Here is a 24456-nt window from a genome sequence, read left to right as displayed (position 1 = left end):
TTTAAACCAATTTATAAATTAGAGGAAAACTAGTAGATGTGATCTGACTTTCCTGTAAACAGTTATTGACATTATGACCTAAGAATACCAGTATGTGTTACCTGTCTGTAAACTAACAGACATTATGACCTAAGTCCACCAGTATGTGTTACCTGTCTGTAAACTAACAGACATTATGACCTAAGAATACCAGTATGTGTTACCTGTCTGTAAACTAACAGACATTATGACCTAAGAATACCAGTATATGTTGCCAGTCTGTAAACTAACAGACATTATGACCTAAGAATACCAGTATGTGTTACCTGTCTGTAAACTAACAGACGTTATGACCTAAGTCCACCAGTATGTGTTACCTGTCTGTAAACTAGCAGACATTATGACCTAAGTCCACCAGTATGTGTTACCTGTCTGTAAACTAACAGACGTTATGACCTAAGTCCACCAGTATGTGTTACCTGTCTGTAAACTAACAGACATTATGACCTAAGAATACCAGTATGTGTTACCTGTCTGTAAACTAGCAGACATTATGACCTAAGTCCACCAGTATGTGTTACCTGTCTGTAAACTAACAGACATTATGACCTAAGAATACCAGTATGTGTTACCTGTCTGTAAACTAACAGACATTATGACCTAAGAATACCAGTATGTGTTACCTGTCTGTAAACTAACAGACATTATGACCTAAGAATACCAGTATGTGTTACCTGTCTGTAAACTAACAGACGTTATGACCTAAGAATACCAGTATGTGTTACCTGTCTGTAAACAGTTATTGACATTATGACCTAAGTCCACCAGTATGTGTTACCTGTCTGTAAACTAGTAGACATTATGACCTAAGAATACCAGTATGTGTTACCTGTCTGTAAACTAACAGACATTATGACCTAAGTCCACCAGTATGTGTTACCTGTCTGTAAACTAACAGACATTATGACCTAAGAATACCAGTATGTGTTACCTGTCTGTAAACTAACAGACATTATGACCTAAGAATACCAGTATGTGTTACCTGTCTGTAAACTAACAGACATTATGACCTAAGTCCACCAGTATGTGTTACCTGTCTGTAAACTAACAGACATTATGACCTAAGTCCACAGTATGTGTTACCTGTCTGTAAACTAACAGACATTATGACCTAAGAATACCAGTATGTGTTACCTGTCTGTAAACTAACAGACATTATGACCTAAGTCCACCAGTATGTGTTACCTGTCTGTAAACTAACAGACATTATGACCTAAGTCCACCAGTATGTGTTACCTGTCTGTAAACTAACAGACATTATGACCTAAGTCCACAGTATGTGTTACCTGTCTGTAAACTAACAGACATTATGACCTAAGAATACCAGTATGTGTTACCTGTCTGTAAACTAGCAGACATTATGACCTAAGTCCACCAGTATGTGTTACCTGTCTGTAAACTAACAGACATTATGACCTAAGTCCACCAGTATGTGTTACCTGTCTGTAAACTAACAGACATTATGACCTAGTCCACCAGTATGTGTTACCTGTCTGTAAACTAACAGACATTATGACCTAAGAATACCAGTATGTGTTACCTGTCTGTAAACTAACAGACATTATGACCTAAGTCCACAGTATGTGTTACCTGTCTGTAAACTAACAGACATTATGACCTAAGAATACCAGTATGTGTTACCTGTCTGTAAACTAGCAGACATTATGACCTAAGTCCACCAGTATGTGTTACCTGTCTGTAAACTAACAGACATTATGACCTAAGAATACCAGTATGTGTTACCTGTCTGTAAACTAGCAGACATTATGACCTAAGTCCACCAGTATGTGTTACCTGTCTGTAAACTAACAGACATTATGACCTAAGTCCACCAGTATGTGTTACCTGTCTGTAAACTAACAGACATTATGACCTAAGAATACCAGTATGTGTTACCTGTCTGTAAACTAACAGACATTATGACCTAAGTCCACCAGTATGTGTTACCTGTCTGTAAACTAACAGACATTATGACCTAAGAATACCAGTATGTGTTACCTGTCTGTAAACTAGCAGACCTGGATCACATGTCCAATAAGACACATGTACAGTACTGTGTGTGAGGAATCGATGGTATCTCAGGTGGTGTTACCTTATAGATAATTTATAGACTATTACAGGCAGAGTTTAATGAATATTTAATTGGAGAATTTAACACACAACCTTCTTTCTTTCTTGGCTGCCCTGCATGTATAACATATTACTAATCAACAGTAATAATTATCAGATACAGTATGTTGTCAATTGATTTTAGCTGTGTGAAAACTACTCTGGTCAACAGTAGGCATCGTGTGTAGAGCCTGTTACCCCAGGACAGGTGTGCCCATTCCCCAGACTTCAGTGTGGATCTCCTCGCGACCTTTACCCTGTAACCATTGGTGACCTTGACCCCTTTCTATAGAACATTTTGTGTCTTGCCATTTAACATTGTATTAGAAGTCCTCGCGACCTTTACCCTGTAACCATTGGTGACCTTGATCCCTTTCTATAAAACATTTTGTGTCTTACCATATAACACTGTTAGAACTCCTTGTGACCTTTACCCTGTAGTTATATATTTGTGACCTTGACCCCTTTCTATAGAACATTTTGTGTCTTGCCATTTAACACTGTATTAGAAGTCCTTGTGACCTTCCCCCTCTAACCATTTGTGACCTTGATCTCTTTCTATAAAACATTTTGTGTCTTACCATATAACACTGTGTTAGAAACTCTAGATCTTGTGACCTTCACCCTGTAACCATTTGTGACCTTGAGCCCTATTAAGTGTCTTACCTTTCTAGGCATTGTATTACAACTCTTGTGACAATGCCTTTTATGACTTTTATGACACTTTTCTTAAGAACTTTGACGTTATAGATAACCATTATTGACCATGAACCTTCTCTATGTTACAGCCACGCCCAAAGAAGCCCCCACCACCAGGGTCTGCAAAGCAGGCACCCAAACTTCCAGAAAAGGCACCAGTGTCTGATGTAGTGAAACATGAAAAACATGAAAAACATGACAAGCCTCTCCCCCCAGAGCCCACCAGCTCAGACAAGGCTAAGAAAAAGGATGGTGAGTATACCCGATCAGAGCTGAAAGTACACATAATACTGAACAATTTACAGTCTACCCGATCAGAGCTGAAAGTACACATAATACTGAACAATTTACAGTCTACCCGATCAGAGCTGAAAGTACACATAATACTGAACAATTATCTGTTTACCACTTAACTATAGCCAGACAGAGAGACAGATGAGCACTGTCCCCAGTCATATCACTTCACTATACATGTCTGTGTTAGAGACAGACACCATCCCCCAGTCACATCACTTAACTATACCCGTCTGTGTTACAGATACAGACACCATCCCCCAGTCATATCACTTACATTTGTAACTATACCCGTCTGTGTTACAGATACAGACACCATCTCCCAGTCACATCACTTAACTATACCCATCTGTGTTACAGATACAGACACCATCCCCCAGTCATATCACTTACATTTGTAACTATACCCGTCTGTGTTACAGATACAGACACCATCTCCCAGTCACATCACTTAACTATACCCATCTGTGTTACAGATACAGACACCATCCCCCAGTCACATCACTTAACTATACCCGTCCTTTGTTACAGAGACAGACACCATCCCCCAGTCACATCACTTAACTATACCCGTCTGTGTTACAGATACAGACACCATCCCCCAGTCACATCACTTAACTATACCCGTCTGTGTTACAGATACAGACACCATCCCCCAGTCACATCACTTAACTATACCCGTCTGTGTTAGAGACAGACACCATCCCCCAGTCACATCACTTAACTATACCCGTCTGTGTTACAGATACAGACACCATCCCCCAGTCACATCACTTAACTATACCCGTCTGTGTTAGATACAGACACCATCCCCCAGTCACATCACTTAACTATACCCGTCTGTGTTACAGATACAGACACCATCCCCCAGTCATATCACTTTACTATACCCGTCTGTGTTACAGAGACAGACAAACACCATCCTCCAGCCATATCTAGTAAAAAGCCTAGTGTTCCGCCTCCTGTTGGAAGAAAACCCATGCAATCCAAACCTGCTGAACCTAAACCCCCAGTCTCTGTACAGAGGGATGAGCCTAAAGTCATGCATATTAAGGAGGAGAAAAAGGATCACCCAGCTGGTAAGATCACGGTCTCATTCGCAATCCTAACTGATAAAATACATTTGAAAAAGTATATTCCAGAATTGAAATAAAGGGTTCAGTTTCTTATGTATTTTTTACGTCTTGGCAGGAAACTATTTCATTCTATCAATTTGATAGTGTTGGAATTCATGTCAAATAACATGCATGTTCTGTATCATTAATTGCTAAGTATCAAACTCAATCCTAAAATAACTGAACCAGTCAGTGTTATAATTTAAAACAAAAGAAAAGTTTCCTCATTGTGATCGATTGTGATAATGAATTTTACTGTTGTAGACTCATTCGATAACATGCAAACATCAGACAGATTGACTCACCTGACTGCCAGTCGAGCAAAAGGTCCAAGCAAGCGACCACCGTCACAAGTAATGTTCCATAATGTGAGTCCCCGGCCCCTAACTGTTGCTAAGCCTCACATCTGGGCCAACTGTGTCAAAGCTTGTCAATAAACTTACATTATAGCTGAATTTTCACAAATTTCTATTAACAGATATGATATATACTGCAGGTAATCTGATTTGTTTAGAAATGACCATGTATTTTGTCTAAAACAAAAAATGGAAGAACAAAGAAAACATTGAAAAAGAAAAAATACCTGAGGGATAGAAAAATTCACAAGCTTTGAATGAAATGGCTGGCCCTGGGTTTTGTCTTTTTAGTGGCATATGTTTTTGTATATCAAGAAATTGGAGATTTCAAAATTACATTGATATTGAAATTAATCCATCATAAAAACTGAATTTTTTAAAGCTTTGTTGATGAAACTGAATGAAATCTCCATTTTCTGGTACAGTAGTTTCTATAGAAGTGTGTACTGAATGTGAAAGACTGATTGTTCTAATATTCTAAGTTGTGTTGATTAACTGTTTATTCTAGTGTGAGTGACTGTTCACACATCACTAGTGTAATGGACTGTTTATAATACACATTACTAAATTCCTCTTCTCTGAGGGACTCTTCATGCAATGCATCACTAAATTCCTTTTCTGTGAGGGACTGTTCACCCCTCTCTGTGAGGGACTGTTCATCCCTCTCTGTGAGGGACTGTTCACCCCTCTCTGTGAGGGACTGTTCACCCCTCTCTGTGAGGGACTGTTCACCCCTCTCTAAATTCCTCTTCTGTGAGGGACTGTTCATCCCTCTCTAAATTCCTCTTCTGTGAGGGACTGTTCACCCTCACTAAATTCCTCTTCTGTGAGGGACTGTTCACCCTCACGAAATTCCTCTTCTGTGAGGGACTGTTCACCCCTGACTAAATTCCTCTTCTGTGAGGGACTGTTTACCCCTCTCTAAATTCCTCTTCTGTGAGGGACTGTTCACCCCTCACTAAATTCCTCTTCTGTGAGGGACTGTTCACCCTCACTAAATTCCTCTTCTGTGAGGGACTGTTCATCCCTCTCTAAATTCCTCTTCTGTGAGGGACTGTTCACCCCTGACTAAATTCCTCTTCTGTGAGGTACTGTTCATGCATCACTAAATTCCTCTTCTGTGTGGGACTGTTCACCCTCACTAAATTCCTCTTCTGTGAGGGACTGTTCACCCCTGACTAAATTCCTCTTCTGTGAGGGACTGTTTACCCCTCTCTAAATTCCTCTTCTGTGAGGGACTGTTCACCCCTCTCTAAATTCCTCTTCTGTGAGGGACTGTTCATCCCTGACTAAATTCCTCTTCTGTGAGGGGCTGTTCACTCCTGACTAAATTCCTCTTCTGTGAGGGACTGTTCATCCCTCACTAAATTCCTCTTCTGTGAGGGACTGTTCACCCCTGACTAAATTCCTCTTCTGTGAGGGACTGTTCACCCCTGACTAAATTCCTCTTCTGTGAGGGACTGTTTACCCCTCTCTAAATTCCTCTTCTGTGAGGGACTGTTCACTCTTGACTAAATTCCTCTTCTGTGAGAAACTGTTCACTCTTGACTAAATTCCTCTTCTGTGAGGGACTGTTCATCCCTCTTCTGTGAGGGACTGTTCACCCCTCACTAAATTCCTCTTCTGTGAGGGACTGTTCACCCCTCTCTAAATTCCTCTTCTGTGAGGGACTGTTCACCCTCACTAAATTCCTCTTCTGTGAGGGACTGTTCACCCTCACGAAATTCCTCTTCTGTGAGGGACTGGTGCCTCACTAAATTCCTCTTCTGTGAGGGACTGTTCACCCTCACTAAATTCCTCTTCTGTGAGGGACTGTTCACCCTCACGAAATTCCTCTTCTGTGAGGGACTGTTCACCCCTGACTAAATTCCTCTTCTGTGAGGGACTGTTCACCCCTCTCTAAATTCCTCTTCTGTGAGGGACTGTTTACCCTCACTAAATTCCTCTTCTGTGAGGGACTGTTCACCCCTGACTAAATTCCACTTCTGTGAGGGACTGTTCACCCCTGACTAAATTCCTCTTCTGTAAGGGACTGTTCACTCCTGACTAAATTCCACTTCTGTGAGGGACTGTTCACCCCTGACTAAATTCCTCTTCTGTGAGAGGCTGTTCACCCTCACTAAATTCCTCTTCTGTGAGGGACTGTTCACCCCTGACTAAATTCCTCTTCTGTGAGGGACTGTTCACTCCTGACTAAATTCCTCTTCTGTGAGGGACTGTTTACCCCTCTCTAAATTCCTCTTCTGTGAGGAACTGTTCACCCCTGACTAAATTTCTCTTCTGTGAGGGACTGTTCACCCTCACTAAATTCCTCTTCTGTGAGGGACTGTTCATCCCTGACTAAATTCCTCTTCTGTGAGGGACTGTTCATCCCTCACTAAATTTCTCTTCTGTGTGGGACTGTTCACCCTCACTAAATTTCTCTTCTGTGAGGGACTGTTCACCCTCACTAAATTCCTCTTCTGTGAGGGACTGTTCACCCCTGACTAAATTCCTCTTCTGTAAGGGACTGTTCATCCCTGTCTGTGAGGGACTGTTCACCCCTGACTAAATTCCTCTTCTGTGAGGGACTGTTCACCCCTCTCTAAATTCCTCTTCTGTGAGGGACTGTTTACCCTCACTAAATTCCTCTTCTGTGAGGGACTGTTCACCCCTGACTAAATTCCACTTCTGTGAGGGACTGTTCACCCCTGACTAAATTCCTCTTCTGTAAGGGACTGTTCACTCCTGACTAAATTCCACTTCTGTGAGGGACTGTTCACCCCTGACTAAATTCCTCTTCTGTGAGAGGCTGTTCACCCTCACTAAATTCCTCTTCTGTGAGGGACTGTTCACCCCTGACTAAATTCCTCTTCTGTGAGGGACTGTTCACTCCTGACTAAATTCCTCTTCTGTGAGGGACTGTTTACCCCTCTCTAAATTCCTCTTCTGTGAGGAACTGTTCACCCCTGACTAAATTTCTCTTCGGTGAGGGACTGTTCACCCCTCTCTAAATTCCTCTTCTGTGAGGGACTGTTCATCCCTGACTAAATTCCTCTTCTGTGAGGGACTGTTCACCCCTGACTAAATTCCTCTTCTGTGAGGGACTGTTCATCCCTGACTAAATTCCTCTTCTGTGAGGGACTGTTCATCCCTGACTAAATTCCTCTTCTGTGAGGGACTGTTCACCCCTGACTAAATTCCTCTTCTGTGAGGGACTGTTCATCCCTGACTAAATTCCTCTTCTGTGAGGGACTGTTCATCCCTGACTAAATTCCTCTTCTGTGAGGGACTGTTCATCCCTCACTAAATTTCTCTTCTGTGAGGGACTGTTCACCCTCACTAAATTCCTCTTCTGTGAGGGCCTGTTCATCCCTGACTAAATTCCTCTTCTGTGAGGGACTGTTCATCCCTCACTAAATTTCTCTTCTGTGAGGGACTGTTCACCCTCACTAAATTTCTCTTCTGTGAGGGACTGTTCACCCTCACTAAATTCCTCTTCTGTGAGGGACTGTTCACCCCTGACTAAATTCCTCTTCTGTAAGGGACTGTTCATCCCTGTCTGTGAGGGACTGTTCACCCCTGACTAAATTCCTCTTCTGTGAGGGACTGTTCACCCTCACTAAATTGCTCTTCTGTAAGGGACTGTTCACCCCTCACTAAATTTCTCTTCTGTCAGAACTGTTCATCCCTCTCTATTTCCCCCCACCCCCACCCTATTTAACAATGCCCTTCACTCTGAAGTCTATGACATTTGTTGACTTAGATGTAAATTAACTGATTTCCTCAAACATAGTCTATTTGCTCTGGCTTTCCATATCCTTCATGGTTGTGGGGTTTTCCCTTTTGTCCTGTCCAAGTGTTGTTACACTCCTATAATGAATTATCAGATCTATATACATGCATAGTGATTCCTGGCTCATCAACAGTGTCATATATAGCTTCACATAGCATTTCTTGTATAGTTTGCATTTTAATTAAGGTCAATAAATATAGCATGATCATCATGACTATAAATTTAGGAATGAGAAAATTTGTGGTGTCATCTCACATATTTTAGATTGTATTTGTTACTTGACTATCATGAAACCTCACATTATGTATTTATGTGACTCCATTAACACTATAATTACACAACTACTCATTAGTGACAGGAATGTCTGGTGTCTGGCTCAGTATTAAATGTTAACACACTGTACTCACGCTTGGCTTTCTAACCCAAGGGGACTCCTTATACTTTTCTAAAATTAATTAATATATCACGTCATATTTGATATAGATACATGTTTTATATTTGTATGATGGCAACATATATAATTAGATTTTAATAATAAGTAAATTTTAATTATTTATTCATGGTACAATATACACGGATAATTAACTTGAGTTATTCAGTTTGTTTTTTTCCAAAGCTACCAATGTCCACTAACTGTTAGACTTAAATGTCTTAACAAAGTTTAACCACAAAACAATTAAATCAATAATGTTGTTAGCTGATTGTCATAACTTCCTTAATAGATTCCGTTCCTATTGTAATTCAACATATAAAATATAAAATTATTTATTCAGATTTTATATATCAATAAATCAAATTATATGTGGAAAAGGCTAACTTATTGGAAACTTAGCCAGAACTAAAGTTTTATTTTACTGTATATGATACTTTCCAAAGGTAGTGATCAAATTTGTACCTAAACAAAGTGATCATTAATCAGTAATTTGCTTGATTTCAATATTTGTTAAGCTGCATGTGAATGTTGATAACTTGATTTAAATGAAGCTGTGTCTAGTTGTAAAATAATTGTTGTGTATTCATTGATTTTAAGGGTAATCATTTCTGCTTTGATAAATATTAGATGTATTGTTAAAAGTGTCTTTCACTTCTACACAGTTCTTGTTTACATAATAGTACCCATATCAATAGGAAACAGAAAAATTGAGGGGGGGGGGGGGGGGGGGGATGTGAAGGAAAATTTACATGCTATAGCTACATGGCCATTAATTTTGGAATGCTTCATATTTTGCTCAGTGCAAAGTTAGTATTCTTCATAATTTCAAACATCTACATCATTTTTAAAATACATAACAGGAAATATTTAAGAATTTAACATTTCATTTTTCTGAGCAAATTCAAGGGTAGATAACTCTAGACTTGAATACCCTTAAAGTCCATGTCCTTTCAATTGTATATTTTGTAGTGCATGATTGATTTTTTTTTGGTTGCAGAAGCATAAAAACAACATGCGTGTTTTTCAGGTATTGCTAATAAATTTTGGTTGCTAGGCATAGTTTGTGTTACATTTCCTTGGCTTACAACACTGTACTGGACATACCTGTGGAATATTTACCTCTCATAAACAACACAATATCACCTGTAATACTTAGGTTGTCATGTGTCACTGTATATAGTATAAAGTGTAGGTTGTCATGTGTCACTATATATAGTATAAAGTCTGCAGGTTGTCATGTGTCCCTATATATAGTATAAAGTCTGCAGGTTGTCATGTGTCACTGTATATAGTATAAAGTCTGCAGGTTGTCATGTGTCACTGTATATAGTATAAAGTGTTACAGGTTGTCATGTGTCACTATATATAGTATAAAGTCTGCAGGTTGTCATGTGTCACTGTATATAGTATAAAGTCTGCAGGTTGTCATGTGTCACTCTATATAGTATCAAGTCTGTAGGTTGTCATGTGTCACTCTATATAGTATAAAGTCTGCAGGTTGTCATGTGTCACTGTATATAGTATAAAGTCTGCAGGTTGTCATGTGTCACTGTATATAGTATAAAGTCTGCTGGTTGTCATGTGTCACTGTTTATAGTATAAAGTCTGCTGGTTGTCATGTGTCACTATATATAGTATAAAACTTACAGGTTGTCATGTGTCACTGTATATAGTATAAAGTCTGCAGGTTGTCATGTGTCCCTATATATAGTATAAAGTCTGCTGGTTGTCATGTGTCACTCTATATAGTATAAAGTCTGCAGGTTGTCATGTGTCACTATATATAGTATAAAGTCTGCAGGTTGTCATGTGTCACTCTATATAGTATAAAGTCTGCAGGTTATATAGTACATTGTTTGAGGGTGTCCCATATTCACTATATATAGTATATGGTCTGAGGGTGTCACATGTTTACTATATATAGTTTGTCTGAGGGTGTCACATGTTTACTATATATAGTATATGGTCTGTAGGTGTCACATGTTTACTATATATAGTATATTGTCTGAGAGTGTCACATGTTTACTATTTATAGTATATGATCTGAGGGTGTCACATGTTTACTATATATAGTTTATGGTCTGTAGGTGTCACCTGTTTACTATATATAGTTTATGGTCTGAGGGTGTCACATGTTTACTATATATAGTTTATGGTCTGATGGTGTCACATGTTTACTATATATAGTTTATTGTCTGAGGGTGTCACATGTTTACTATATATAGTTTATTGTCTGAGGGTGTCACATGTTTACTATATATAGTATATGGTCTGAGGGTGCCACATGTTTACTATATATAGTTTATGGTCTGAGGGTGTCACATGTTTACTAAATATAATTCATGGTCTGAGTGTCACATGTTTACTATATATAGTATATGATCTGAGGGCGTCATGTTTACTATATATAGTATATGGTCTGAGGGTGTCACATGTTTGCTATATATAGTTTATTGTCTGAGGGTGTCACATGTTTACTATATATAGTATATGATCTGAGGGCGTCATGTTTACTATATATATAGTATATGGTCTGACGGTGTCACATGTTTACTATATATAGTATATGGTCTGAGGGTGTCACATGTTTACTGTATATAGTATATTGTCTGGGGATGTCACATGTTTACTATATATAGTATATTGTCTGGGGGTGTCACATGCTTTACTATATATAGTATATTGATATATAATATATTGTCTGAGGGTGTCACATGTTTACTATATATAGTATATTGTCTGAGGGTGTCACTAAGTTTGCTATGATTTTCTTGATTAATTAATATAGTAAAATGAAGTTTTTCATTATTTGTTTACAATTTTCTAAGATCCTTTACTTTAGTTAAAGAATTAGAGTATAGTTATGTCCAGTACATTGAACAGGCTGAATTCTAATCATCTGCTTAAATGCTTGGTGTCTATTGCTGCCTTTAGACTTCCAGACACTGGGTAGTATTAGGGAGAGAGATATTCTTGACTATTTAATTTAAATTTCTGTGAAAAATTCACTGCGATATACTGGTAAACAATGATCCTGTACATTAGTAACAATGGTATCAGATAACAATTGTATTAATTTGATGAAAATGGCTGCAAACGCTGTAAATGAAAACTTGTGTTGTATAGTCTGAATGGATACAGCAGTGCTTTCTCTATAGCTATATAATCTACTCATTAAATCTGTAATTTATATCTTACTCTCACTGTACTGATCTTCACATCTTTATCTCATATCCACTTCCTTAACATTACATTATACACTAATGTGTCCGTTTACGTTTAATAGCCGTCATCCTGGGACTTGTTTATAAACCCTTCTTATTCTCAAATTGAAGTTAGATGTAACATGAACTTTCAGAGCCCAAGGAATCACTAAGCATTTTTCACCAACTAATTCAGATCACAGGAATGTTTGGTTTGTGCTCATTGAGCGCTAGAGGTTGAAGAGTTGGTCTACAACCTTATTGTTGTAATGTTAACACAGTTAATCTGTGAGATGTATATTGTTGTATTAATGATAACACAGTTAATCTGTGATGTGTATTATAGCTGTGTTAGTATGGCTCTGAGAGAACATGCAAGCAATTCAATAATATATCTCTAATTGTTCTCATACAAAAATGGTGATTCAGTGTACTGGAGATAATTTGTATATTGGTTGGTTAAAATCACAATAAGATTATTACATACAATGAAAAGACTGCACTCTCTCATGTCTGCTTAGGTGTTTTCCACCTACTTTTTGCCTTTCCACAAAACCAACATATTGATTATTTATGCACTGATTTCTTTTCTGTACAAGGAATCTGAGGATTGTAGTATGTAGTATCAGAAGTAAACTGAATTATAAGGACTGTAGTGTGTAGCTATCAGAAGTAAACGGAATCATAAGGATTGTAGTTTCTAGTATCAGAAGTAAACTGAATTATAAGGACTGTAGTATCTAGTATTGGAAGTAAACTGAATTATAAGGACTGTAGTATCTAGTATTGGAAGTAAACTGAATTATAAGGATTGTAGTATGTAGTATCAGAAGTAAACTGAATTATAAGGATTTTAGTATGTAGTATTGGAAGTAAACTGAATTATAAGGATTGTAGTGTGTAGTATTGAAAGTTAACTGAATTATAAGGATTGTAGTATGTAGTATCAGAAGTAAACTGAATTATAAAGATTGTAGTGTGTAGTATTGGAAGTAAACTGAATTATAAGGATTGTAGTATGTAGTATCAGAAGTAAACTGAATTATAAGGATTGTAGTATGTAGTATTGGAAGTAAACTGAATTATAAGGATTGTAGTATGTAGTATTGGAAGTAAACTGAATTATAAGGATTGTAGTATGTAGTATCAGAAGTAAACTGAATTATAAGGATTGTAGTATGTAGTATTGGAAGTAAACTGAATTATAAGGATTGTAGTGTGTAGTATTGGAAGTAAACTGAATTATAAGGATTGTAGTATGTAGTATTAGAAGTAAACTGAATTATAAGGATTGTAGTATGTAGTATCAGAAGTAAACTGAATTATAAGGATTGTAGTATGTAGTATTGGAAGTAAACTGAATTATAAGGATTGTAGTATGTAGTATTGGAAGTAAACTGAATTATAAGGATTGTAGTATGTAGTATTGGAAGTAAACTGAATTATAAGGATTGTAGTATGTAGTATTGGAAGTAACTGAATTATAAGGATTGTAGTATGTAGTATTGGAAGTAAACTGAATTATAAGGATTGTAGTATGTAGTATCAGAAGTAACTGAATTATAAGGATTGTAGTATGTAGTATTGGAAGTAAACTGAATTATAAGGATTGTAGTATGTAGTATTGGAAGTTAACTGAATTATAAGGATTGTAGTATGTAGTATTGGAAGTAAATTGAATTATAAGGATTGTAGTATGTAGTATTGGAAGTAAACTGAATTATAAGGATTGTAGTATGTAGTATTAGAAGTAAACTGAATTATAAGGATTGTAGTATGTAGTATTGGAAGTAAACTGAATTATAAGGATTGTAGTATGTAGTATTGGAAGTAAACTGAATTATAAGGATTGTAGTGTGTAGTATTGGAAGTAACTGAATTATAAGGATTGTAGTATGTAGTATTGGAAGTAAACTGAATTATAAGGATTGTAGTATGTAGTATTGGAAGTAAACTGAATTATAAGGATTGTAGTATGTAGTATTGGAAGTAAACTGAATTATAAGGATTGTAGTGTGTAGTATTGGAAGTAAACTGAATTATAAGGATTGTAGTATCTAGTATTGGAAGTAAACTGAATTATAAGGATTGTAGTGTGTAGTATTGGAAGTAAACTGAATTATAAGGATTGTAGTATGTAGTATTGGAAGTAAACTGAATTATAAGGATTGTAGTGTGTAGTATTGGAAGTAAACTGAATTATAAGGATTGTAGTATGTAGTATTGGAAGTAAACTGAATTATAAGGATTGTAGGGTGTAGTATCGGAAGTAAACTGAATTATAAGGATTGTAGTATGTAGTATTGGAAGTAAACTGAATTATAAGGATTGTAGTATGTAGTATTGGAAGTAAATTGAATTATAAGGATTGTAGGGTGTAGTATCGGAAGTAAACTGAATTATAAGGATTGTAGTATGTAGTATTGGAAGTAAACTGAATTATAAGGATTGTAGTATGTAGTATTGGAAGTAAACTGAATTATAAGGATTGTAGTATGTAGTATTGGAAGTAAACTGAATTATAAGGATTGTAGTATGTAGTATTGGAAGTAAACTGAATTATAAGGATTGTAGTATGTAGTATTGGAAGTAAACTGAATTATAAGGATTGTAGTGTGTAGTATTGGAAGTAAACTGAATTATAAGGATTGTAGTATGTAGTATTGGAAGTAAACTGAATTATAAGGATTGTAGTATGTAGTATTGGAAGTAACTGAATTATAAGGATTGTAGTATGTAGTATTGGAAGTAAACTGAATTATAAGGATTGTAGTATGTAGTATTGGAAGTAAACTGAATTATAAGGATTGTAGTATGTAGTATTGGAAGTAAACTGAATTATAAGGATTGTAGTATGTAGTATTGGAAGTAAACTGAATTATAAGGATTGTAGTATGTAGTATTAGAAGTAAACTGAATTATAAGGATTGTAGTATGTAGTATCAGAAGTAAACTGAATTATAAGGATTGTAGTATGTAGTATTGGAAGTAAACTGAATTATAAGGATTGTAGTATGTAGTATTGGAAGTAAACTGAATTATAAGGATTGTAGTTTGTAGTATTGGAAGTAAACTGAATTATAAGGATTGAAGTGTGTAGTATTGGAAGTAAACTGAATTATAAGGATTGTAGTGTGTAGTATCAGAAGTTAACTGAATTATAAGGATTGTAGTGTGTAGTATTGGAAGTAAACTGAATTATAAGGATTGTAGTATGTAGTATTGGAAGTAAACTGAATTATAAGGATTGTAGTATGTAGTATTGGAAGTAAACTGAATTATAAGGATTGGAGTATGTAGTATTGGAAGTAAACTGAATTATAAGGATTGTAGTATGTAGTATTGGAAGTAAACTGAATTATAAGGATTGTAGTATGTAGTATTGGAAGTAAACTGAATTATAAGGATTGTAGTGTGTAGTATTGGAAGTAAACTGAATTATAAGGATTGTAGTATGTAGTATTGGAAGTAAACTGAATTATAAGGATTGTAGTATCTAGTATCAGAAGTTAACTGAATTATAAGGATTGTAGTATGTAGTATTGGAAGTAAATTGAATTATAAGGATTGTAGTATGTAGTATTGGAAGTAAACTGAATTATAAGGATTGTAGTATCTAGTATCAGAAGTTAACTGAATTATAAGGATTGTAGTATGTAGTATTGGAAGTAAATTGAATTATAAGGATTGGAGTATGTAGTATTGGAAGTTAACTGAATTATAAGGATGCACTGCAAAATTTCATCATTGGTGATCAGCTTAAATTCCATACTAATTGAGGTTCTTTTCATTTGAACAAAGAATATAATAAAACTATTGGGAGCACGAGAAGGGTTTGATATAGGTCCTGGCCTCTCCTAGAGAGTATATATAGTATACCTATACTGTTGTGTCGATGAGGTTACTGTATAGTATACACTGTACCTATACTGTTGTGTTGGTGAGGTTACTGTGTCCCTTGAGAGTATAGTATACCTACATGTATACTATTGTGTTTTTGTTTTAATTGTTGGTGTTCAGTTTGATATACCTTAGTTTGTGTTACAGGAGGACACAAAAATTAATGGGGACATACCGTCTGTAAAGGAGGTGAAGGAGCCACCCAAGCGTCCACCACTTACACGCGAGATGAAGGAGGAGGTAAAGTTAATTCACATATCTGTGTACACCCTTATTGGTTTGTTACATAATGTTTTTAATTTTGTATTAAAAAAAATTGAAATCAATGAAATTTAGTATGCAGGTGTAGTATGGCACTGCAAAAGCAATGGCGATGTTTATATTTGGAAAAAGCCAAATGGCCACCATTTCCTGGCGTCTAATTTGTCAAAATTTAGATAAAGTCCAATTTTGAAGAAAATGGCCGCCATTTAATTACTAGTTTCTGATTGGTCAAAATTTACATATTGTTCGATTTCATTGAAACTTGGTTTATAGGGGTATTAGGGGACTGTGCATCCTTTGCCATAGTAACCGCATAGAGGCTTCTGATTGGTCAAAATTAAAATATTGTCCAATTTTGATGAAAATTTGTATGTAAGGTATAAGGGGACTGCAGATTCAAATGTATGGGTTTGGCTGCAATAGCTATCTACCAATTAGTTACATTCTTATACAAATTACCTCATTGGGGGCGGGGGGATATGAGTTGACCCCTGTACGACAGTTCTAGTTCTCATTAACATGTTTTTTAAACATTATTATAATCATCACAATTGAAATCCAGGCAAAATTGTTATCGACAAATTCTACAAACTTCATTTCAAATAAGAAAAAATCAGAACCTCTTCATATATGCCTCCGAAACATTAAATCATTATGATAAGTCAGAATGCTTGTATCCTATGTTAAATTCATGATATCTCTGCCATACTGTACATGTATTATAATGATTTAAGCTCCGTCCCTGTAATCCCTTAGAGGTGATTATAGGTTTAGAACACTCATATCTAATGTTAAATTAATAATGTCTTTGCATACTGTATTATAATATGACCTAACAGTTCAGTTAAATGTGGTGTTTATTTTCCAGTCACCACCTGCCAAACCTGCGCATGCCCCCGCGAGACCACCTGACCCAAACCCAGGTTTGTACAACCATGGACTTTTATTACTGGTGTAAATTTATTCCTGCCATTCATAAATGAAGAAATTTATTGTTAGTTTTCCTTTCTCACTTTTCCTAAGGCAAGATTAAATAATTAATCTTCGAAACATCTTGAAGTTTACATAATGTTTAGATATACAGTTTTCTGTCTTATTTGTGTTCTAGTGTAAATACCTAGTAACTGTAAATGTACTCTGTCTCAAGGAAACGCCGTGCTGCTGTCTGCCATAGAGGAACTTAAGAAGGAAATGCGGGAGTTACGAGCGACATGTGTTTCGAAATCAGCAATGGAAGATCTGCGAAGTGAAAATGAAAAGTTACGAATGGAAGTTGAGCAGATTAGAAGTAAACAATCACGACAGATAAAAGACTTGATGGCAGAGGTTGACGAGGAGAAGAAGATACGACTTAACACACAAGTAGAGATTGAACGAATCCGCAAACTTCTCACGGAATCACATGTGTGATTATGTCTTGTGTTCTATTTACATTCTCAGGAGTATGTTAGGACGGGTGTGTGCAGGTCAGTCATCGCAGTGCTACACCGCAAGTCTTACCCGACTGAATTCTGTACATTAATACATATTGATATTATGTACAGGGTGAACATTCTGATTGTGGTGCCTCTTATAGAGTAGGAAAGAAGTTCTTCATGAATCGGTTCAATATCATTGGAAATACATCGAGGCTGACCTGTATGCAAATGTTGGATACTCATCTAGAACTGTAAAGTTAGTCATGTGGTCTGTGAGAAGCGTAGTGAGAGTAAGTGTGAGTCCATGTGTGATAGAAGAGAGACACGGGGTAGTCTGATCCATATTGGACGAGGTTGTATGAAGATGTACTTTATCAGAGGGGTTTAAACTGCTACTGTGACTTACTGTGGCAGTTATACTAACACTGTAGAGATTGATTACCTTTGGCCTGGATTATCAACCGAGGCACAAGATTCAGATAACTGTTAGTTACTGAGACACAAGACCACAGAAACTGGTTACCTGGTGGTCTTGGGTTACTATTGGTTACCGAGACAAGACCACAGAAACTGGTTACCTGGTGGTCTTAAGTTACCATTGGTTACCGAAAAAAGACCACAGAAACTGAATACCTGGTGGCCTTAGGTTACCATTTGTTACCGAGACAAGACCATGAGAACTAGTCCTTTAGGTATTTGATGAATTGTTACTATATAGTGAGCTGTATGTGTGTAGGACAGTATGATAGATACACTTGTACACAGGATGTAACTTCCTTTTGAGCTTTATTCCTTTGGAATCTCAGTAAAACCAGAACTTTTGGACTGAATACATTATTAGTTATACTACAAGTAGTCAATGACAATTAAATGGATATTAAAACTTCATAAAAAGTGTAATCATAGCTTCACTTATATATCAATAAATTATAATTGTGTATTTATTTGGATATGTAACTGTAGTATTAAAACCAGTACATTATTTTTACATTATGAAATTGAGAAATCATTAAAAAGGGAGTAAAATCAAATCTCAAAATCAAAATAGATATTGGATTGAACTTAAGTCTTATGTAATAACTGAGAACAGAGATATGTTTGACTAGTAAGTTGTTGAATGACTCCGTACAGGAATAACTTTGACTTATGTGGGAAAAATGAATGTATGCAGCTATGTGTTACAGCTCTTAGATATATATTGGGGCATTGTCATATTGTCAGATACCTGTAAAATATCTCACCTTGTATGTGTTAAAGCCATTCATTGGTGTTCACTAATCATTACAACGAGGTCCTGAGGTCTATCACAGGCCTTGTGTTAGTCGGCCAGACTGAGTTTCTACATTCCTACTATTAGGCTTGGCTTTGTAATCAGCCTCAAGTTTATACCAAATCAGAAGATTAGATATATACCTTCTATTCCACAGTGTCTAATGATATTTATAACTACTGATGACTTTCTGACGACTTTCACCCAAGTGTGGCTTTAGACAGGAGCATTATACATAATATTCCACACGTACAGTGTCTGATGATAAATATAACTACTGACGACTTTCCCCATAGTGGCGCGAGACAGCAGGGGCATGTAATATTTATTCACTGTGTTAGAATTCGAAGTCTTCTTGTACTTGATTGAAGAATAGTGTTGTGATGAGCTGCAGGTATACCAGTACAATTTATGAAATAGTATTGATGAAATTGTGATTTATTACACAAAATTTGGATGTTCTACACAAATGTTTGTGATATAACATAAAAATTCCTGTGATTTGTGAGAACACTCCTTTAATATGTAAGTTGTAGTAGGTATATTCACTGTAAGTTCTGTGTGAGAAAACTACCCACAAAGTCATATATCTCAGAGATACAATTATTTACTACAAGTATAAAGTTTATATAGCTCTATAACTTGTGTAGCTCTCTAGTTAATGTGTATACTGGTAAATATATTTAAACGCCATATATGGTACAATGTGATTGAGCAATGAGATTATGGTCGACTGTCTAGATGTCGCGGATGAGGGTTCTCATTTATCGACAATAGTCTGTGTGTGTCAACATCTCTTCAGGATCTAGATATATATAGATCTGATATTGAAAATGTTAACGAGATCTGAAAATGTTTAAATGATAAGTTGAATTACTCCGCCATGTAAATGTTACAGAAGTGAGCAGGGCAATGGTAGGGAGTATATGTATATACATCTCGAGGGAGAGTTGTTTGTACTTTATATGAAAGTGATATTCGATTGTACAATATTATGGAGATAGCTCATATTAATGGTTTTTCAAATTAATGATTTCCTTCTTGAAAATTAAATGTATCATGCCAGTAAGTTTTTATGTCATGTAAAATATGGCAATTAATTTATCCACCAAGTGAAAACACCAAATTGAATGTTCTTTCCAGCCAGTGTTCACTGAATACTAACAAACTATATATTTCCTATGTTATCTTACTGTGGAGTAACTAATGATGGGTTTAGTTAGACTATTTATACCCAGGAACGTATCATCCACTATACATAACTTGTACATTTTATAGAAAGTAGGAGAAATCCTTAACCGGTTATCGTCATTAAAAAATTGTAGCATTATTTTGTAAAAAGTATGCTTTGTGATATTTATTTTACTAATTTTGCTGGCAGAACATTAATTTAATATCTGCAAAAGTATTATTATAGAAATCTTTTTTTATTAATGAATTAGGGAGTATTTTTGGTTACATATCAATTGTACTGCCACATTTTTGCACACGTTAAAATACCACCTATATTATTATATATATAATGTTTCTAGTAGAGTTTTTATTTCTATAGCACTGCATCATACAGGTACACCTGGAAATCAGATGGACAGGTTTTCATTTTAAAGAAAAATAATTCTTAAAATTAATTTCCAAATTCCACTGCAAAACACTTTGTTCATTTTGTATACACCAAAACAAGAGCATCCAAATTGGACATTGACTATTCATGTTTTGTCCAGGTATAAAACACTGGGTAGGACCAGACGACTTAGTTATTAAATGTCTGCCTGTTGATCTGTGTGGACAGTACATCTAATGTCTACCTGTTGATCTGTGTGTGGACAGTACATCTAATGTCTACCTGTTGATCTGTGTGTGGACCGTACATCTAATGTCTACCTGTTGATCTGTGTGGACAGTACATCTAATGTATACCTGTTGATCTGTGTGTGGACAGTACATCTAATGTCTACCTGTTGATCTGTGTGTGGACAGTACATCTAATGTCTACCTGTTGATCTGTGTGTGGACAGTACATCTAATGTCTACCTGTTGATCTGTGTGTGGACAGTACATCTAATGTCTACCTGTTGATCTGTGTGTGGACAGTACATCTAATGTCTACCTGTTGATCTGTGTGTGGACAGTACATCTAATGTCTACCTGTTGATCTGTGTGTGGACAGTACATATTATGTCTACCTGTTGATCTGTGTGGACAGTACATCTAATGTCTGCCTGTTGATCTGTGTGTGGACAGTACATCTAATGTCTACCTGTTGATCTGTGTGGACAGTACATCTAATGTCTACCTGTTGATCTGTGTGTGGACAGTACATCTAATGTCTACCTGTTGATCTGTGTGGACAGTACATCTAATGTCTACCTGTTGATCTGTGTGTGGACAGTACATCTAATGTCTGCCTGTTGATCTGTGTGGACAGTACATCTAATGTCTACCTGTTGATCTGTGTGTGGACAGTACATCTAATGTCTGCCTGTTGATCTGTGTGGACAGTACATCTAATGTCTACCTGTTGATCTGTGTGTGGACAGTACATCTAAAGTCTACCTGTTGATCTGTGTGTGGACAGTACATCTAATGTCTGCCTGTTGATCTGTGTGGACAGTACATCTAATGTCTACCTGTTGATCTGTGTGTGGACAGTACATCTAATGTCTACCTGTTGATCTGTGTGTGGACAGTACATCTAATGTCTACCTGTTGATCTGTGTGTGGACAGTACATCTAATGTCTACCTGTTGATCTGTGTGTGGACAGTACATCTAATGTCTACCTGTTGATCTGTGTGTGGACAGAACATCTAATGTCTACCTGTTGATCTGTGTGTGGACAGTACATCTAATGTCTACCTGTTGATCTGTGTGGAAAGTACATCTAATGTCTACCTGTTGATCTGTGTGGACAGTACATCTAATGTCTACCTGTTGATCTATGTGTGGACCGTACATCTTATGTTGTGTACATGTAAGGCCTGAAAGGCATGTTAGATCTGAGGGGTACAAGTGTCTACTGTACACCAAGTCACCACAACTTTTTTTTAATGGTATGTTTTTATTCATACAAAAGATGTAAAAATAGCTTTGCATATTTGTGGCTTGCATGTCAACAACCAATGTAATTTTAGTTTTGACACTTAGTCATATATCATGTGGTCAATTTCATTTCATTGTGTATAATTCTATTTCACATACAAGTGTAATGCTCCAAGATATTTAATAGATAACAATGTAAATGGTACAGTGTTTGAAGCAAGACCCATGCAATGCGTTCAGAGAATTCTGCTATTGTTGCTACTGTTAGGCCTACTCGTTCCTGAAATAGACCACACACTAGTTCTACTGGTGATACAGACCACACACTAGTTCTACTGGTGATACATATCACACACTAGTTCTACTGGTGATACAGACCACACACTACTTCTACTGGTGATACAGACCACACACTAGTTCTACTGGTGATACAGACCACACACTAGTTCTACTGGTGATACATATCACACACTAGTTCTACTGGTGATACAGACCACACACTAGTTCTACTGGTGGTACAGACCACACACTAGTTCTACTGGTGGTACATGTACAGACCACACACTAGTTCTACTGGTGGTACATGTACAGACCACACACTAGTTCTACTGGTGGTACAGACCACACACTAGTTCTACTGGTGGTACAGACCACACACTAGTTCTACTGGTGATACAGACCACACACTAGTTCTACTGGTGATACATATCACACACTAGTTCTACTGGTGATACAGACCACACACTAGTTCTACTGGTGGTACAGACCACACACTAGTTCTACTGGTGGTACAGACCACACACTAGTTCTACTAGTGATACAGACCACACACTAGTTCTACTGGTGGTACAGACCACACACTAGTTCTACTGGTGGTACAGACCACACACTAGTTCTACTGGTGATACAGACCACACACTAGTTCTACTGGTGGTACAGACCACACACTAGTTCTACTGGTGGTACAGACCACACACTAGTTCTACTGGTGGTGTTACTGTCCATTTCTAGAGACTGAACACTACCAATATCTGGCATACCTGGCTGTTATCACTCCTTTGGAATTTTTTCTCTCCATTTTTAACAACTGTGTATCTAATATTGAAAATGGGGGACTTTCTGTTAAAATCACTGAATGTGAACTTGGTTCAATATGCATAAGTGAATTAAAATATGACAAGCAATACAATTTGGATCGTGTTTTAGTGAAATGACTGATCTGGTGATTGATAGGAGTGACCGAGTGTAACATTAGCAATCCTGTGTTGGCCAAATCATCTTATCACACTGTTATGTGTCTGTCACATAGCTGTGTTGTGATAAAACTTTCATTGATTTGTAACATTCCAACGTATATATAACTGTATATTTCTACATAAAGATTAATATCTTGCCACATGATGTTTTTTTATTTTTATACTCACAAGAAAATAAGCTGGAATGGATGTTGTGTTTAATACTTCTCGCCACAGGCGATACCAGTCCTCTCTCACCAAGTATACTAGACAAGATACCCAGCAACAAGACCCCAAGTCAACTCATTGACATCTACTCATACTTAATATATAAAATTTGCCAAAAACCAGTTAAAAGGTGAAGTTGCTTTAAGGACTACAAAAGATTTTCTGTAAATATTAACTGTGACATTGTCCTTGACCGGAACCCTGAAGGATGGAGTTGTTTGCAGTAATCGCATATCTGACCAATATATGAAGTTTATTGTTATTAAATAATGAACACACAATTGCAAGAACACAGACAATGATTTACAATCAGTAACTACATCTTGACCTTGCCATCCTGAAACATGAACTCGTTCCAGGTTCCAATATAAATAGTAACCATGAACTGGTCCTCGATTTTGAAATTCATTTAAATTTGAATCTGTTTAAAAAAGATGTCTGCAGTGCCAACAATAGGTGACCGTTAACTGACTTCGATTAATAAAGTTTTGACAGTTATAAATGAATACCAACAGAAATCCAACAATTATTGATATTTCCTTGAGTTATACTGTTCAGAGGATCCAGACCTAATAAAAACAAGACATGGTGGTCAGTGCAACAAAAAATGACATTGTGGTCAGAACAATAAAAACAAGACATGGTGGTCAGTACAATAAACAAGAGGCCCAGATGACCTGTAACACTCACCTAGATATTTCAATAAGTATGGCAAAATACTCTTATTTAAGTTAAAGTTTCAAATTATTTTCCTACTTTAGAACTGACTCTCCCAACAATGGTTCAAACTACAGGTTGACTAAATCCTGTCATTCTTGAAAAAGAAAAAAATATTCGACGGACACCGCACCACAGCATAACTCACTTCACCATCGGGCAGGCAAATTTTGTTGATATTTACTCGAGTTATTGTGTTCACAAAGTCCAATAATAATATTATCACAAAGGGAAATAACTAAGTTACTATCGAATAATTTCCATTTTCAAACTCATCCGAGATTTTGTCGATATTTGGCTACATACAAAGTTTCATCAAATGTTACCTATATTTACTCGAGTTAATGTGTTCACAAAGTCCAA

General features: G+C 36.5%; 1 protein-coding gene and 1 long non-coding RNA gene across 6 annotated transcripts in view; one reads left to right on the top strand and one right to left on the bottom strand.

Annotated features, from left to right (window-relative positions):
* LOC117328250 (SH3 domain-containing kinase-binding protein 1-like) overlaps positions 1-23309 on the top strand; it is a 62775-nt gene extending 39466 nt beyond the window's left edge. For 2 of the 5 annotated variants that reach the window (XM_033885719.1, XM_033885715.1), the window contains 7 exons: positions 2937-3099; positions 4047-4220; positions 4521-4624; positions 9818-9847; positions 16071-16163; positions 17056-17110; positions 17335-23309. In XM_033885719.1, the coding sequence (XP_033741610.1) occupies positions 2937-3099; positions 4047-4220; positions 4521-4624; positions 9818-9847; positions 16071-16163; positions 17056-17110; positions 17335-17597 (882 nt within the window). In that variant the 3' untranslated portion in view covers positions 17598-23309. The remainder of the gene's footprint in view (positions 1-2936; positions 3100-4046; positions 4221-4520; positions 4625-9817; positions 9848-16070; positions 16164-17055; positions 17111-17334) is intronic. The other 3 variants (XM_033885716.1, XM_033885718.1, XM_033885717.1) reach the window with 3 other exon arrangements.
* On the bottom strand, positions 786-2030 carry LOC117328256. The gene is made up of 3 exons (XR_004532937.1): positions 2015-2030; positions 1202-1303; positions 786-1100 (listed from the first exon to the last, which is right to left on the bottom strand). It is a non-coding gene; the product is annotated as an uncharacterized LOC117328256 (long non-coding RNA).
* Positions 23310-24456: the final 1147 nt, after the last annotated feature.

Source organism: Pecten maximus, chromosome 5, assembly GCF_902652985.1.
Source record: "Pecten maximus chromosome 5, xPecMax1.1, whole genome shotgun sequence".
NCBI classification, from domain to species: Eukaryota; Metazoa; Mollusca; class Bivalvia; order Pectinida; family Pectinidae; genus Pecten; species Pecten maximus.
Note: the sequence above shows the minus strand (reverse complement) of the source record. Positions and strands in the feature narration are given on the sequence as shown.